At 47.3% G+C, this 18,952-nt stretch overlaps 1 protein-coding gene across 1 annotated transcript in view; it reads right to left on the reverse strand.

Moving 5' to 3' along the window:
* Window positions 1–18,952, reverse strand: part of LOC130871196 (S-adenosyl-L-methionine-dependent tRNA 4-demethylwyosine synthase TYW1) — a 78,862-nt gene that overhangs the window by 1,226 nt on the left and 58,684 nt on the right. Inside the window, exons 14-15 of the mRNA XM_057764515.1 lie at window positions 18,232–18,342; window positions 8,579–8,746 (exon numbers count right to left, since the gene is read on the reverse strand). Coding sequence (XP_057620498.1) covers window positions 8,579–8,746; window positions 18,232–18,342 — 279 coding nt within the window. The remainder of the gene's footprint in view (window positions 1–8,578; window positions 8,747–18,231; window positions 18,343–18,952) is intronic.

Below are 18,952 nucleotides of genomic sequence, written 5' to 3' on the forward strand. Positions count from 1 at the left end.
CAAAGAAATGTCAAAAGGTTCCGAGTGTGAGAGCCAAGAATGTGTCTGTGTTGGTAGAGTGCTCTCCAAACAAGTACGAAGCCTTGCCTTCCATCCCCAGCACTGCACAAGCTGGACATGGTGGTACCCGCCAGAAACCCCCGCATTCAGGAGATAGGAGCAGGATGATCAGAGGTTCAAGGTTAGCCTGAGCTATATGTGACCCTTGCCCAAAACGATGTTTTAAATTGCTAATCGGCCTGGTTCTCCTCTGGTCTCATGGTCTCACGTGTTTTCGGAATGCTTGTGTCCCTGAAGCCCACTCCACCCCAGGCACAGATGGCCCGACTGTTGATAAGGAACACTTCCTGAATGGGGCGCGGTGGCCCAGACCCTGGGAGACTGAGGCAGAAGGACCACAAGGCAGAGGCCAGAGCAGGTTGTATTTAGGAATACACATACATGTACACCATAAACAGACAGCCATGTAACAACAATTCATGAAGAGGTCAGAAGTTGAAAGAGTGCAAGGAAGGGCAATGGGAGGGGGAGCTAGAGGAAAAGTGGGGTTGGGGGGACAGACAGGATGCTAACTGCACTATAATCTCAAAAATAAAAGAAGAAAAAACACAAAGCCTTAAAAAACAGAACTCATACAAACGGGGGAGGTGGTCAGAGGCCAAGCCGGCCTACAGAGTGAGTGTCCCTGGAGCAGGGTGACTGCAGAGGACCACAGGCAGCTAAGCATTGATGTCACGCTGCTTCTGACTCGCCCTGCTGTGGCTGCTTTTATCCGGTATGTGTTTTCAGCCTTCTGTTAGCAGAATGTGTGGAGGGCTTCTTATTGCTAAACTTTGCTTGAATAAAGCCTTAATCAATGGCTTTAATTCCGAGCTGCTAAATGACTCAAGCTAGCCTTTGCATCCAACACACATACAGTATCTCATTAGCAGAAAGCCTCGTTAAGAATTTCAATTCAATAATGGGAATAATCCAATTTGTACTCTCTTAAGTAAATTGCTTCTCAAAAGTCACTGTGGCATAATGGCCGTGAATGAAGAGAACAGAGAGGCGACAGAGGAGGGGCCAAGGAGACTCCTTTTGTGGTGAAGCCTATTCATCCAGAGCCTCTGCCTGGCATTCACGTGTGTAAAGTTACTGTTGACTGGTAACCTGTAAATAGCCAAGTGTTTCTGTCCCAGGTAGGAAGAACAAGAGGTCAAGGGCAGCCAGGGCCACACAGTGAGAGTCTGTCTCAAAACAGAGCAGCCTAGAGACGCGGCTCAGTGGTTAAGAGCATGCAATGCTCATGCAGAGGACAGACCCTGCTGAGGCCCCGGCACCCATGTTGGGTGGCTCACAAGCACCTATAACTCCAGCTCTAGGGCACCCAACACCCTCTTCTGGTCTCTGAGGGCACCTGTGTGTGTGTGTGTGTGTGTGTGTATGCACGACACAAGCCCTTTCAAATAAATCTTGGAAAAACGACAATAAAAGCCTAATTAATTCTATGAACCAATTGAAGGAACAGTTTCCAGTTACAGCTGAGAAAAAAGTATTGAAAATGAAAAACATCTTCTTGGAGTTAGGATACTTATTGAATTTAAATGGTTTGTGGTTTATATCAGTTAAGAGCTTTCTAGTAGACAGGGCCAAATGTATGTAAAAGCTTAATTAGTCTGTTGATGAATTATGAGGCCCAGTCTTTGAAATGCCGCCCCAAGGCTTCCTACATCCTAAAGCCCAAGGCCTAAACTCCCATCTTCACTTCCCTCCCAAGACACTCACCACAAGTGCTCTCCAGACAGGCAGGAGGCTCTGGATGAAAAGGCGCATGTAACCCCGTGGCTCAGGAGGTAGAGTTCAAGGTCATCCTCAACCAGGAAGAAAAAGGAAGGAGGGGTGTGGCTCGGGAGATGGCTCAGTAGTTAAAAGCACTTGCTTCTCTTGCAGAGGACCCATGTTTGGTTCCCAGCACCCACACTGGGCAGCTCATAGCCATTTGTAACTCCAGCTCTAAGGGACCTGATGCCTCGTCTCCACTGGCACCTGCACACACATACATATACCCCTTACCCCCCACACAAATATATTTAAAAATAAATCATTAGTAAAAAAAAAAAAAAAACCAAGAACTAAGGGATTCCTTGTCACGGATAGGCTCAGAGAGACAACAGATCCGTTTAGATTAGAGCAGCGGTTTAGATTAATCTGTTTAGATTAGAGCCTGTGGGAAGACAACCCCTTTGGTGGTGGAGCGACCCTTTCACAGATATCAGATCCTGCCTATCAGATAATTACACTATGATTTATAACAGTAGCAAAATGACAATTATGACATAGCAAAGAAAATAATTTTATGGCTGGAGGGGGTCACTACAACATGAGGAACTGCATTAAAGGGTCGCAGCATTAGGGAAGTTGAAAAGAAACTGAATGAGAACCATAACCCCATTCTTTTAGCCAGGTGACATTAAATATATATATTTAATTTAAAGTCTCTGCTCTTTCTCACAAAACACAAAAAACTATCCGCAGTGCATCTCATCTGCAATCCCAGAGGCGGTCTGCAAACTCAGGCACCGGAAGCCATGCTAACCGTCCTCTAGAACTGTGCTCTAGTCCCGAATGAAGAAACCACCTGCACTGAAAGGGCGGTTAGAAGCTAAAACTGACAGATACACACTAAAAGTGACTGGTTGTGTCCAGTCTCTAAGGACACAACCGGAGGACCGAGCTGATGTGACACAGTGGGGATCACCGTGACAGGGCACCTCAGACGGGGCGGCTCAGCGACAGAAATGTTTTGGAGGTCCCCGTGAGCCCGGTCTCTGGAGAGGGCTGTCTTCCCGGCTGGCAAACAATGCCTTCTCACTGTGTCGACACAGGCTCTCTCCCTGTGTGCAGGCTGTGCAGTGTCTGTCCGGTCAGTGCCCTATTCTCACGACATCATCCAACCCTTAGAAGCCTCATCTTTAACACAGTCACACTGGGGGATCAGAAGCTCAACACAAATGAATTTAGGGAGTAGGAGACATAAAATTCCACCCAGAGTATGGGTGACTCTAGAACAATGCTGAGCCACCAGGCCTCAAGGATCAAACTGAATCTCCGCACTCCTCAGGACAAGCTGAGGGAAAAGGAGCTCAGAAAAGTTCAACTGTTTCACGCAGAAAGTAGAAGCTAAAAGGGCAGATTTAGCATGATTGACATAAACTGCCGGAGGACAGCTGTGCCAACAGGGAAACGACGCCCCAGCTCTAAATGTGAGGGGAAGTGTCCTAAGACATGGGGTCACTTGACTTCAGGGACCTCACAAGCCCCACACTGAAGAGGAGAGGTAAATCTACGCAGAATTATGAGCTAGCTACAAACGCCACAGGCGATCCTGTGACAGTGTGAGGGACAGCCCAGACCAGCACGGAGGCTGACACACAGGCATGAGCACCTACTGTGAGCGGAAAAATCGCACAACCTCATCTAGCTATTATCTGACCCCACTCATGGAAAATCCCCTAAATGACACGATGGCGTAAGATCCTTTCTTATCCCAGCCTGGTCTACAAGAGCTAGTTCCAGGACAGGCTCCAAAACTGCAGAGAAACCCTGTCTCGAAAAACCGAAAAAAAAAAAAAGATCCTTCCACAGCCATCTACGTAAGATGGCCGGTCATCTAAGCCTGGATCCCAACACCTGGGCTGGGAGCATATTTCTCTTATTTTGATTAATGTTATAGTATTTCAAAATATCTATTACATTTATTTATTGGGGGGACAGGGTGCCTGTTGTGGAAATCAGAGGACAACCTGAAGAAGTTGGTTCTCTCCATCCACCCCGTGGGTCCCAAGAGTCAGGTCATCAAGCCCGGGGGCAAGTGCCTTTACCCACTGAGCCATTTCTCGGCCCCAGATTAATTTGTGTTTGATGTCTCTGACCTTGCTGGCTTAGGGTGATGCATCCAATTGTGAGCCCAGAGGGAGACAAGTATCAAAAGAGACTGCTTCACAGAAGAAAGTGGGTCCACATTTCTACTTCCCCCACCACACACTGGAGTGCACTGTGGAGAGGGGTACCAGTGCATAAGACCCGCCCCACCAACCTTGAGTAGGAAACACACCAAGAGATACGGAGCCAGAAATAATATGGCCTGGGATTTCATCCCACTCTGTGTGAGCTTCTGAACTTTTCTTCACAGGCATGGATACCATGTATCAGAAGGGAACTCAGCAGAACACCACAGTAAGCTGTTTCAGAGGGAGGCCCTGGTGGTGGATGTCCACTGGACTGAGAGCTCACAGTCCTTTTACTTGTATCATAGCAGATGGAGCTGCAAGGCTTCCTCCCGGGGGCGTGGGAATAGCTGTGGGTGGGGTTTCCTCTGCTGTGCAGCTAAACACAATCAACCTGTCAATCACTATCTCTCTACCCTTACCCCCTCCTCCCTCTCTGTTTTTGAGCTGAAGTCTCTCCACATAGCCCTGGCTGGCAGGAACTTGCTATATAGACTAGGCTGGCTTCAAAGTCACAGAGATCCTCCTGCCTCTGCCTCCCAAGCGTGCACCACCAGTCAGCTTCAAGCACAGCCTCTCTGAATGTGCTGCCTGAAGCCTTTCTGGAACTTTTTTCTGGTGTCCAACCAGGTCTTTTCCCATGGGTCCTCAGGCACATAAATAAAAGAACAAACACTAAAATACCCCAGTGAAGGATCCCATCAGCTACTGAGAAGCCCGGAGAGCAGGTAGATGGTGCATGATGGGAGCTGAACCACCTACCCCACGTAAACAGCTCATTCACTACTGTGCCAGGCCAGCTGCCCACAGTCTGGCTCTCAAACTTCTCACTGTCTGTCTCACAACTCAGGACATTCCCACGGTGCTTCTAAAGTGCAGGTTTATTCTGCGCAGGATGTACTTGGTGGCTTGTGTGCAGGTGTGTGTGTGTATGGAGGGAGACGGCAACGCTGGGTGTCCTCAATCGCTCTCCACCTTATCCTCTGACAGTCTCTTACTGAACCTGGAGCTCACAAGCTGGCTAGGCTGGCCAGCCAAGGGGCTTTAGGACCTATCTGCCTCTGCCTCCCCAGCACTGGGATTACATGTACATGCCCACCATGCCCAGCGTTTCCACACGGGCTCTGAGGATGGAACTCGGGGCTTCATCTTTGCACAGCAAGCACCTTCATGACTTCATGACCCTCAGCCTCCTCCCACACCCATTTGACTACTGAGAACCCTCTGGCAGTGCCTCCCCATGCCCACAGGATGAATACTAGGACTGCATTCAAGTCTGTCTCCATCCGGTTCACCTCAGCGCTCCCCCCCAACGAGTCCTTCCCCCCCCCCCCCCCCGTAGTGCCCTCCTGGCATCCGGCCCCCTCCCCTCCCAAATCCTGTCTCACAAGTCTCCCCAGGCCTCTGCTCAGACTGTTTGCTGCCTAATTCTTCCTTTCTTGGCCATTTTAGGACCAGTTAGAACAGCAACTCCCCTGCAGCAGCCTCTCTGTGCTCTGTCCTATTCTGCCGCCATGGCCCTTTAACATCTTTAACATTTTTCCCCTTTTAACATCTGTCTTGGACTGGGGGCTTGCTTCACATGGCAGAAGGGAAGAAATGGATCCCCCAAGCTGTCTTCTGAGCACTGTGATGTGTGCATGCATATGCACATACTCAGTCTCTCTCCCCGTCTCTCTCCCCTTCTCTCTCTCCTCTCTCTCTCTCTCTCTCTCTCTCTCTCTCTCTCTCTCTCTCTCTCTCTCTCTCTCTCTCTCTCTCTCAAACACCTTTTAAAAGCAATGCAATTAATAGCTGTCTCTTTCTGCTGGAGCACCTTGAAGGCAGGGGCTCTCTTTCACCCCCTCCATATTAATTTTGTTGTTGTTTGTAAATGCCCGCATGAATGCCTGTACCCCCAGGACAGAATCTGGGGTCTGGTCCCTTGGACTGGAACTACAGGCAGCTGTGATGTGCAGGGATTGACGTAGGGTGCTCCGAAAGCTGCCCCCCTCCACACACACAAAAGCACTTGACAATCAGGAAGGCAGGACAGGCCACCTGAGGCTCTGTCCTCTTAGTCTTTAGGACTGACCTTGGCAATTCCTTGGAGCTAAGGGCAGACTGTTTTTTGTATCTTTGACCCTTTATTCTCCCAGGATACATTATTTTCTAAACGGTCAAGTCTGTGACAGACCAAGGTCACAGGTTCACAATCTAACTGCAGTCGAAACACAGGGCCCGTCAATCTCAGGATTGAGACTGGAGTGGGTAAATTTTTACTGGGGGCTCTATGTGTCATTAAGGGCTGCAGAGATGGCTCAGCAGTTAAGAGCACTGCCTGCTCTTCCAAAGGTCCCGAGTTCAATTCCCTGCAACCACACGGTGGCTCACAACCATCTGTAATGCCATCTGGTGCCCTCTGGTCAGTCGTCCTCATCAACTTAGACCACGAAACCCAATACGGACAAGTTCACCAGAACCTCCGTACACGGGCTGCCCACGCAGCTTCAGCACTGCCAGGGCAGACATTTCATTTTCATTTGTATGTGCCATTAAGCTGAGCAGCTGCTCAGAGCCACTGAGGCCAGGGAGCAGGGAATCCATAGGGAGCTGGAGAGATGACTCGGAGGTTAAGAACACAGCTCATCTTGCAGGAGGCCTGGGTCCTGTTCCCAGCACCCATGTGGTGGCTCACAGCCATCTGTAACTTCAGTTCCAGGAGCCCAGCTCCCTCTTCTGGCCTCCGAGGGTACCAGGCAGACATGCTGCAAACACTCATACACATGAAAATAAAAAAAAAAAAATCTAAACAAATAAACAGAAACCTTGAGAGAATCTATGGAAAAGAGGTATTCTACACTTGGTCATTACCACTTTTCTGGTAAGAGGCCTGCTCTTATTACATGATAATTTTGTTTTGACTTGATTTTTGCTTGTTTTGGTTTTGGTTTTTCAAGACAGGGTTTCTCTGTAGCTCTCTGTAGCTCTGGCTGTCCTGGAACTTGCTCTTGTATACCAGGCTGGTCTCAAACTCACAGAGATTCACCTGCCTCTGCCTCTTGAGTGCTGGGATTAAAAGCGTGTGCCACCATCGCCCAACATTACATGATTTAATCATATAATTCAGTGGTTTTTAATGCAGTGACAAAGTTGAGTGACCACACAATTCCAGAAAGCTCGCATCACCCCTAAAACCCCAAACCTGACCAATCCATTCTTTCTTCAGCCTCTGGCGACCATTTATCCACTTCCTATCTCTGTGGGCTTGCCTATTCTGTGCATTTCCTATAAAAGGGACCATACTGTACAACAAGTGGTATCTGGCGTCTGGCATGGCTCTCTTAGAAGCTTTGGTCCCATTCAAGGTTCAGCTACCACTAGTACCAATAAGCTCTATTACGGAGCTACACCCTCAGCTCTACATCCTTCTTTTTTTTTTTTAAGTTTAGTTTTTCAGGGTTTGTTATGTAGGAACCTGTCCTAGAACTCGCTCTGTAGACCAGGCTGGCCTCAACTCATAAAAGATCCACCTGCCTCTATCTCCCCGAATGCTGGGATTAAAGATGTGCACTATCACCACCCAGCCCATTTTTTTTTTAAAGGGGGGTATTTGGGGTAGTGTATATAGGTACACGTGTGTGTGTACATATATGTAAGCCAGAGGGCAATCTCAAATGGTTTTGCTCAGGCACCATCCACCCTGTGTGTTGAGACAGGGTCTCTCTCTGACCCTGAGTTCACCAAGTAGTAAAGCTCGCTGGCTAGCAAGCACCATTCAACTGGCTCCACCTCCCCGGCAATGGGATTACAAGTGTGCACCACCTCTCTAAGCTGTTTTTACTGGGTGCTGGGATCAAACAGAGGGGCTCAGGCCTTAACCAACTGAGCCATCTCTGCGGTCCAAAACAGGCTTTCTTTAATGAAGAATTTGAACAATGACTTCGGCAGGGTGGCACCGTGGGCCTCCAGATTCACCTCAGCCCTCCCACTCACACACCCAGGACTTCACATCACTCTGAGTCGAATCCCAGATTTTTTCTTTGTAAATATTTCAGGAAAGACATAGTCATCATGACAGTTCATTACACTGGGGGTTTAATGAAGACTTTCTTCCAGTGTTAGAAGTGTACCTACCACAAAATGGAATCTTCCATTTGGATAGGATTATATATTTTATTTAAAAAGACATCAGAGACTGGAGAGGTGGTTCAGCATTTAAGAGCATGTACTGCTCCTATAGAGGACCCAAGTTAAGCAGCTCACAAAAGGATCCAGTTCCCAGAACCCATGATGAAGGCAAGAGACTCACAACCACTGGATATGACGCCTTCTTCAGGCTTCCGAGGGCACTATACTCACGTGTACATATCAGACACACACATACACACATAATTAAAAATAAAAGTAAACCTTTAAAACAAGAGCTTAGGGCCTCCCACCGTGGAATGGTGCTCTCTGTTTTGCTCAGGGCATTCTTAATGTGTGCATTAGGGAAGACAGCAGACAAGTGAACATCCACTGTGATCAAGGGAGGGCGAGCCAGAAAGAGAACAGAAGGAAGGGGAAGAGCAGTGGGGGCAGAAGCACACACACTTGCATCCTCTTACCTTTTTGTGTCCGATCAGGAGGCAATTGGAGTGCTCATGTTCACATGCAATTTCATAGTCAGGAAGCAGAGCCACCAGCTCCTGGACAAACCGGACCACTTCCTCGTGCCAAGGCACGTTGGCCATGGTGAGGCTGCTGGCTGCGCTCTCGCCACAGTAGGTCACACCCTGCGGAAGGACAACAGTTACAGACCTTTCTGCGGGTCACATTTCATTCTCGCTGTACACTCTGAGGACGTCTCCAGAAAAGGTCAACTGAGGTGGGACTCACACTGAATGTGGGCAGCACCATTCCCTAGGCTGGGGTCCAGAACCGAATAAAAAGGAGAAAGTGAGCTGAGCACTGGCATCCATCTCTCTCTGCTTCCTGCCTGCGGACGCCATGTGACCGGCGGCCTCACAGTGCTGCCGTCATAACTTCCACACCGTGATGTGATCTTTCCTTTCTTAAATCATTTTGTAAGGCATTTTCCCACAGCTATAAAACGAGTAACTAATACAGATCCACTGAAATTCTCTAAGGAGATAGCAAATTTTTCTGATAGTCTGCCTATGTAGCCCAGGCTGGCCTAGAATTTGTACAGTAGTCCTCCTGCCTTTGAAAAGGTACTAGGATTAGTGTGTATCACCATACCAAACTTGTGGTATGTTTTGAGTATGATTTTTTAAAATAATTTATTTATATCTCATGTATGGGAGTATTTGCCTGCATGTATTTATATACTCCACATGCAGCCTGGGGCTTGTGGAGTCCAGAAAAGTATGCTGGGTTCCCTGGAGCTGGAGTTACAGGTAGTCATGAACCATCAACATTGAGTAGTGGGAACTGAAATTAGATCTTGGCAAAGGCAACAAGAGTTCTTAACTGCTGAGCCACCTCCCCAGCCCCACTGAGTGTGAATTTATAAAAATAAAGTATGAGTTATTATATATAGGTTAAATAATATATAAAAAACCTACATATAATAATGTATTATATAATATATATAGTAAAGTATTATATAAAAATGTTTTTATATATTATGTAACCTATATAATACCCATATTATATTATATAGTAATAACCCATACATTATATATAAAATTACATATAACATGCATTATAAGAAAGAAAAAAACAAAAATGTAACACAAAAAATGTGTATTATATATCTATATCGTGATATATAATATATTTATATAATAACCTATATAGAGATTATATTTAAGATACAAAATCTATATCTATATATTTTATATTCATATAACAACAATTAATGAAAAAAGAGGTCATGAATTTGAAAGTGAGCAATTAAGAATATATGTGAGAGCTTGTGGGGAGAGTCACGTAGTTATACTATAACCTCAAAAATAAAAGAATTAAAAATAAATATCACACCAAAAAAGAAGCATTTGTGGATTTACCATTAGTCTTACTTGTTTTACCAACATGGAAGTTCCTATTACATACAACTGTAGTAAGGTAAGTTGGCATCTAATTCTCGACCCCTCCCTGTGAACCCAGATGTAACCTCCAAGTCTCCTCAGTTCTCTACTTGGCAAATACAGAGTGGGAAATGATTCTGTCTCTACTAAGAAGGTCTATCCTCAGACATCTCCAGATCAGACCTCTCTGTTGTGCTTTTGAGATGCTCGCGTAGCCTCAATTCTGCAGCCTGATGAGCATGCGCTCCTGATGCTCCTGATTCTGCCTCCTGAGTGCTGGGATTCCAGCCATGGCCACCATGCCCAGTTCAGAGTGGGACTTTCTCAAGAGCTGGCTTCCATAGTCTAGAGACAAGCAGCAACTGACACAGATGGGCATGCGCACTATCAACGCCCCCTCCTACCCCTTAGGCCAGTGATGGCCCACATCTTTAAACTTTAACCCCAGCACTCAGGCAGAGGCCAGCCTGGTCTATAAAGTAGGTTCCAGGACAGTCAGGGCTATTACACAGAGAAACCTTGTCTTGAAAAAAAAACCAAAACCAAAAACCAAAAAAGACCAAACAAACAAAAAACAAGCCCCCGTCCCTACACACACACACACACAGAGATTCAAACACAGACACATATGCCACACGTACACGATGCACACAGAGACAACTATGCACCAATACAGAGACACACATCACATATACACAGGCATCACAGATATAGAGACATTGCACAGTAAGGCACTGTGTACACACACCACATACACTGTGTGAGTGGCACAACTCATCACATTAAAAAGAAAAGTCGATCCTACAAACGAGCCTTAGGTAACCTGCCCCTAGAGATGGCAGAGCTGGGACTTGGCCTGAGACAGAGGAGCGCTGCAGACCCTCGCTGCAGAAGGCTGAGTGCTGCAGACCCTCGCTGCAGAAGGCTGAGTGCTGCAGACCCTCGCTGCAGATGGCTGAGCGCTGCAGATGGCGGTTCACAGGTACTGTGGACACTGCACCCAAATGCCGGCCGCTCAGTGTTAACTACCCACAGCCCTACCTCCTCAGGCTAAATGGGGAAATGGCCTTTGTTTGCTCAGGGATTTGGAGAACTCATTAGGCTGAGCTTCAGTGGATTTTCAAAAGCAGTGGTAACAGAGTTCAAGACATCATTAGGAAAATCAAGCTGGAAAAGTGTGCTCCTAACAGGAATGCACGCAAGGTGGTGAGAAGGCTCACACGCAGGTCATCAGGTTTCAGTGCTGCCTATGACAGGCGAGGTATGCGATTGTGTGGAAAAGCCATCACAAAGCAACTTTTCGTTAATATTTAAAAGTTCCCCGAAGCACAGAGCTCTCAGACATGCTCTTATATTCATAACTATGATCAAGGAAGATATTTTAATATTTTATTATGCAGCAATAACAAATCACGAGCTGCTAAGGGACTCAGGGTGAAGATGGACTGTATGCTGCAGCTCATTAAAACCTTGTGTGTCTCATGTAGCCCAGGCTGGCCTCCATTCCACTGCAGCTAAAGATGACCCTAACCCCCCCACACACACACATACTTGGTTTACAGGCAGCACTGCCGATCCCAGCTCAGGCAGTGTTGGGACGGACAGGGCTTCGTGTCTGCTAGGCAGGCTCTCCACCGGCAGAGCAACAGCCGCAGCCCTGAACTGCCTACTCCCTAAGGACCAGGAACCAGCAGTTAAACGGGAGATAAGCATTTACCTCAACTTGACTGGACTCACAACCACCTCCAAGACTGACCCTGAGGTGTGTCTGTGAAGGTGCTCCCAAAATGGTTAACTGAATGGGAAGGCGTGAGCATGGGTGTCAATGTGGATGGCACCATCTCGTGGAATGAGGACCCAAACTAAATGAAAAGGAAAAGCGAAGCCCGCCAAGACGGCTCAGGGACAAGTGCTTTGTCACCATGCCCAAAGACCGGAGCTGATCCCCAAGTCACGCGTGGTAGGAGCATGCTGACTCCCCAAACACATGGAACACGGCTCAAGAATGGAGTCAGGCGAGGGGAGTTCTGAGTGCTCGTGAGAAAACTCCAAGAAAACAAGACGACTGTCTTGTGACCTCAGTGTCTTCAAAACCCAGAACTGTTCTTGTGCCCCTCCCAGGTGAAGCTGATAGGCGTGAGTTTACTCAGATCACCCGGAACAACTGGCATGCATGGTTGTCTGTTTATAACCATGCCTCTGCAGAAGAACATGTTTTGTCATGTACAGCTTGTCCTGGTGATTACATGCAGCTTGAACTCACGTGACTTTCCTTACTCCTCAGAGTGTATATAATAAACTGTCTGATGCTCTGAATAAAGTTGGCTATTGCACGTGACTTTAGTCTGCCTCACTGGCTCTATTCTCCCAGGTTCTACTGCCTAAACACTCATGCTTTCAAATGAGTCTCTCTCTCCCTCCCTCCCTTCCCTTCTTCCCTCCTCCTTCCTTTCTCTCTCTCTCTCTCTCTCTCTCTCTCTCTCTCTCTCTCTCTCTCTCTCTCTCACACACACACACACACACACACACACAAAACATAATCTTTTTAATTAAGAAAAAATAATTGAGTGTGGTAGCCCACACTTTTAATTCCAGACTCCGAAGGCAGAGACGAGTTCTGTGAGTTTACAACTAGCCCTGTCTACACAATGCATTCCAGGCTACACAGTAAGACCCTTTCTCCAAAAAGGAATGAATAAATGAATGAATAAAGATTAAACTGTGATTAAATTAAAAAGGAACAAAGGAGAAAGACTTTAAAATGCCAGTGCTCATCTTTCTGCTTACTGATCCACCTAGATGAAAACAGGCTTTCCCTCACACCATAGCACCCCCCTCCCCCACAAAAAAATCCCCGCCTTCCTGTAAATGGCCTCTTATGGAGGATTTGGATGCAGGAACAAGAAAAACAATGGATACAGCACTGAAGGCATGAGTAACTGGCAACCTCCTGACCCCGACTCTATGTGTGGACAGTGAGGGGAAGATGCTCACCCACTTGCTGGGTCTGGGAACAGTTTTGGTGCTAACTAAGGGTGGCTCTGATAACATCCCGGACAACAGTAATTACCATCCCTTCCTGGGCTCCGCAGAGAGCGCAAACGGGCTCCGTGATGCGGCAGATGTTTACTCCGTGAAGCACGTTTTTACCCACAGCAGACAGATGATGAGGGCTGAGAATCTCGGGCTCACAAATGAAGGCCCCCCATTCAAGACTAATGGGGCTAAAACACACGTTAATTTACAGGGAATATAAAAGAAAGAATATTTTACCAGACTGGCAATGAAAGGAAAGAGGAAATCAATATAATGAGGAGGCAGCATCTACTGATTTATTTTAAATACAGAGCCTAATGGAAGGCAGTCTCAGCATTTACTGGATCCTGGCACAGATTATCCCATTGAATTCTCAAACAAACCTCTTGAAGGATTACTACTTTAGGGCAGGTGGGAAGGGGGTGGTGCACACCTACAATCCCAGCACTCGGGAAGCTGAGACAAGAGAGCCTGGGCTCCACAGCCAGACACCTGCCTCAGAGATCAGGACGACAGCTTGGTCTGAAAGGCTACACTGGCACATACTGACTGTGTGCACGGAAATGCGCGCAGAACGCAGGACAGCTCAGCGAGCAAGGGTGCTTCCTGCCAAGCCTGAGCACCTGAGCTGGATCCCTGAAACCCACACAGTGGAAGATGAAAACCGGCTCCTGCCAGTTATGGACTAACCTCTGCATGCACCCGTGGTTAGGATGGGACACACACACACACACATACATATGTACATTAAAAACAAAGACAAAACCTGTGATGCATGCCCCACTCAGCCTCATAAAGAATGAAAGGATAGAGAAAGTAGGAAAAAGACAGACAAAATATCTCTTAATGTGGTTCAGGCAGTAAAACAAGACATAAACTAAGAAGAAGTTTTGATTAGGAACCATGCTAGAAACACATCTGAAAACACACATGCTTCTACTCTTCAGTATTTATTTGTGTAGTCATTGCGTATGCACAGGTGGAGGTCAGAGGACAACTTGCCAGAGTTGGCTCTCCTTCCACCTAGGGTCAGGCTCAGGTCACCAGGCTTGGTGGCAAGCGTTGTTGCCTGCTGAGCCATCTTGCTAGCCCTTGTTTTTGCTTTTGCGTTTTTGAGACATGTAGTCTAGTTTTGCCTGGGATCACGGTAGCTAAAGGTGACCCTTACGTGTTGACCCAGATGCTGGGATTCCAGTGTGCACCATCATGCCCAGTTCCCTTCTGCCTTAGATTCCTAGGAAGGAATATTAAGAAAACAAGCAGATTGACTGAACTATGGGTGACAGGCAGGGGCAGCAGGGTGTGGGCTGTGGGCATGACATGGTCTGGCCCCAACTCGGGTGCATGTGCAAAGTCTGATGGACTGTTACACTTGAACCAAATCTCCCCCGGCTCAAAGGGAGACTTTGCCCTTTTGCAAAGTAGGGGTGGACGTGACTCAAGGCTTCTCGTTGCTAGGCTCAGCCCGTGGAAAAGTGTTCCTTCGGTACACTGCCCTACAGTGAAAGGCTGTCTCCTGTGCTTTAGGATGGGGTCCCTCCTGAAGCAATGGAGTATGATGCACACCTGCTAGTCCTCAGGCTCTGAGGGTCACTTACAGACCTGACATTAAGGCATCTCATCTAACAGACGAGGGGGGATGAGGGCTATCACAGCCTGACACACTGGTTCTCAACAAAGGAGTTTTAGAGAGCCTTCTTTCTCCTCCCCACTCCCCTTTTTAAGGTCTCCTTAGCCTCCAATGGCTTTCTTTCAAAGATTTTATCTTTAATGATGTAAATGTGTGCCCGTGTGTACCTGAGTTTAGTACCTACAGATGCCAAAAGACGGTGTTTGGAATTAACAGTGGGCTGCCAGACACTGGTGCTGGGAACTGAACCCAGGTCCTCTGTGAGAGCTGCATGCACTCTTAACCACTGAGCCATCTCTCCAGTCTCTTCCACTGGTTTTGTTTTTGACACCGAATCACCCTGCAGCCCAGGATGACCTTGAACTCTGCCTGGGCCTCCCAAGCACTGGGATTACAGGCGTGAGGCCACCACCACAGCAAACAGATTGCCTTGCAGACATAACTATTTGAGTCTCCTGAACAGAGAAGCTTACCAGCTCACCACTAACCTATTTTTAATTGGTTGCTGCTTGAAGTGCTGGGGACAGAACCCAGGGCCTCATAGATCCCAGGCAAGCATTCTGCCACCAGGCCATGTCCTCAGTCCCGTTTCAGTTCGAGTTTCCAGTGGCAGGATGAGCTGGTGCACACCTGCAACCCCAGCCCAGGGGAGGCTGAGGCAGAGCACTAGTAAACAGGGTTAATCTGGGCTACAGAGTGAGGCCAAGGGTAGACTGGGCAACTTAGCAAAACTCTGCTTCAAAATAAACAGCGAGAGAAGGACTGGAAACAGTTCAGTGATACTAATCTCTAACTGGTCCCCATTTGTCTTTCGGGGAAAGCATGTTTGCGGCCAACCTGTACCTCACAGAACCCCAGGAAGAGCCCCAGGTCTCCACAGAGACAGTCACATGTCCACGCCTACTGCAGCATGTGCAATCAGCTCAGCTGTCCATCAACAGATGAACAGGTAGGGAAAGATGGCATAAGGAGAGGGGCTGGCGGCATGGCTCAGTGGGTAGAGGCAATTGCTACCAAGTCTGACAGCCTGAACTTGATCCTCAAATCCACATGGCAGAAGGAGAAACCCGACTCCTGGAAACCGTCCTCTGCCCGCCACTGCCGCTAGATGACAGACTTCTCTAAGAATGTTACATGATCACCTCATTTACTGTTATGGCCTTCAGTACAACACCCGTGCCTCCAATGCCCTCTATCAGTTGTCTCAGTGAGTGTTTTAGTGGGGCTGGCCCAAGCCGCACCGTAATTACTGGCAAGTACGGGAATAAAACAACCAAGTAGGAAGTCATCTGAAAGAAGCCATGAGCTTGTAACACAGCTTTCTCTATTCCGAGTTAAGTGAACAGGTGTCAAACACACAAAGCTCCCAGCAGGGGAATTCACTGTCTAACAAGTAGTCATCTTTATCTAAAACACAGCAGTTACTACTATCAGTAAGTAATGACTGACCAACAGCTAGTACTGTGGCGTGCAGAATCCCACCACCAGGGACTCAAGGTCATCCTTGGCTGCACAATATAACATCTATAGAAGATCCTGTTTAAAGGGAAATTATAATAATATTTGCCAGGTTTTTTTCCAAATTGTAAAATGTTCATCATAGGAAACATGACAAGAAAGGGCGAGTGAGCAGAGGGAAGAGAAGCGGGAGGGGGAAGAAGGGAGAGAAGAGACGCCCAATATCCAGCCAAGCACAATAAAAACAAAGATTTTACTACCATATAATTTGTAGCAACATTTTTAATAGTTAAGCCATAAATTAAAATGCCACTAATCTCTGCAGTTGGCAAGCTGTCCCTGAACCGGACATATATTCTCAGACAGTTGGTGTTTGTGCGTCATTAAAACTCCTGCCAAGAGAAACCTTTTGAACTCAAGAGCAATTTCAAAATCAAAGAGTGTCTGCGGCCTGACCAGAGATAAACCGATAATGGCTCAGAGAGCAGGAGCCCTGGGTGTCCCCCTCCACACCCCTCCCACAGAGAGCTGAGCAGGAGCCCTGGGTGTCCCCACCTCTACCCTCCCCTCCAGAGTGCCTACCTCCAGGGGAGCAGGGAAACGCTACAACTCCCCCCACCCCCCCTTGGGACTCAGGTAATACTCAGTCTCAAAACTACACACGGAGAAGGCAAGAGCTGGCCTCCAAAGTGGGGATGTCCTCCTAGCGCTCAGTCCCCTTCTGGATGCTCTCTGGCCTCCAGAGAGCTACTCTATGCTCCACCTCAAAGGCAGGGCTCCAACTGTCACTTCCAGTCTTGCCTTAACCCCCAAACTGTTGAGTTCTTCAAACTCATTCTTGAATATTTAAAAGATACCCTAAATTTAATATGGCAACAGGGAACTCATAAAATGTCTCCTCTAATGTCCCCGGTTTTCTCTACCTCAGTAAACCATTCCCACCTTCCACATAACCAGTTAGCCAGGCTTCAGTGCAATACACACACACACACACACACACACACACAGTTTTTTTGAGACAGTGTCTTATGTAGCCTACACTTAACTCAAACTCATGTACAGCCAAGGATGAGTTTGAACTTGTGATCCTGGGTGCTGGGATTACATGCCTAGGACACTATGTACAACCATTGGTACTTTTTTTTTTCAGTCTTTATTGCTTGTGTGAGAGGCTATCAGTCCCTTGCTTGAGAAGGATCTCATTATTGGCCTCCTGTGTATGTCAGGCTAGCTGGCCCACAGGTCTGGGCTACACAGTGAGTCCCAGGCTAGCCTGAACTAAAAATGAGACCCTATCTCAAAAATCAAACAAGAAATAAGTAAAGGAATGAATGAAATGGAGAACTTTCCCTTTAACTCACACAACTCAGGGGAAAATAAGCAGGGATAAGAGCAGGAAAGGAGTAGCAGCCAAGCTGAAATTAGACTGCCCCAGACTGGTCTCCTGCTGGAGGTGACAACCACCAACATCTGGAATAGGTCTGAAACATCTCACAGTAAGGGATTACTAATTACTCCAGCACAACTTCCTTAGCTCACGTTATCTACCTCCCATCAGAAGAGAAGCTCTCAACGATTTTTTTTAACCCAATACTAAATATCTAAACTGTCAGAATAAACCGACCACATTGTATGCAGCACTGATATACTGTAAAAATAAATTGGTGAAATGGTTGATTTTTATGAACTGGCCAGTTCCATAATTAATTTATTTTCCACTCTGAAGAAAGGAAAGATTTAAAAAGTGTGTGTGTGGGTGTGTGTGTGCATGTAGACAGTGCCCTCAGAAGTCAAGAGAGCACTGGATCCCCCTGAGCTGGAGTCAGAGATGGTTGTGAGCTGTCCAATAATTAGGAACCAAACTCAGGTCCTTGGGAAATCAGCAAGTGCTCTTAAACACTGAACCATCTCTCCAGCCCCCAAAGGAGATGCTTTTGAAGACCAACAGCTTGGTCTCCTTCACTGCTGCTCCGATGACCAGGACAGAGACAACTTCTCAGTGAGTCTATGTACCAAATGACCAGGAGTTCTGAAAGCTTGTTCCCGGGCCTCGGCCAGTCATCCCTAAGTCACAGCATGCCCACCACCAACCAGCAGAGCTCACCTTGACCTCGATGAAGTCGGGGTTCCCCAAGGACACAAGCTCCGCATAGGCCTGGAGTTCATCCACGTTCCAACACTTCACAAGTGTCAGTCTGTAGACTGTTCGCTGTTGCTGAAACAGGGAAAAGACTTGTTTAAAACTGAGCCGAAGTCACAGATTCACTCAAGAGCACTGGCTGACACTTGACTCCCAGAGAATGCAGGTCAGGAGAAGCCCCTATGGACGTTTACAAACTGAAGTTACTTTTGAAAAGAAGACGGTTGCTCAGCTAGCTCAACTGGTTGAGCACAAGGCTCTTAAAAAGATTCCCTTTTTCATTAATTGTGTGCATATGGCTGAGTCTGTGTGTGGATTTGTGTACAGTGTAATTCCTTCTGAGGTCAGTAGAGGGCATCACACCCTCCCCTGCAACACAGGTGCCGAGAATAGAACTTGGGTCCTCTGGAAGAGCAGCAAATGCCTTATCCATCGCTCCTCTCCAGCCCCCGAAACTACATTTTGCAGACAGACGGAAAGTATCAGTGATAGAAAGATTATCATACACCTTTCAGAAGGCACAAATTGCTGGCACATGTTTTCCCCACGCCCTCACCCCTATTCCCAGTATCCACAACCATGTTAGTCACCAAACGGCTGCCTAACACACACACAAACTGAATTAGCTTTAATAAGAGCAAGGGGGTTAGTGAGATGGCTCAGTGAGTAAAGGCGCTTGCTGCCA

This window comes from Chionomys nivalis, chromosome 3, assembly GCF_950005125.1.
Source record: "Chionomys nivalis chromosome 3, mChiNiv1.1, whole genome shotgun sequence".
In the NCBI taxonomy this organism is placed as follows: Eukaryota; Metazoa; Chordata; class Mammalia; order Rodentia; family Cricetidae; genus Chionomys; species Chionomys nivalis.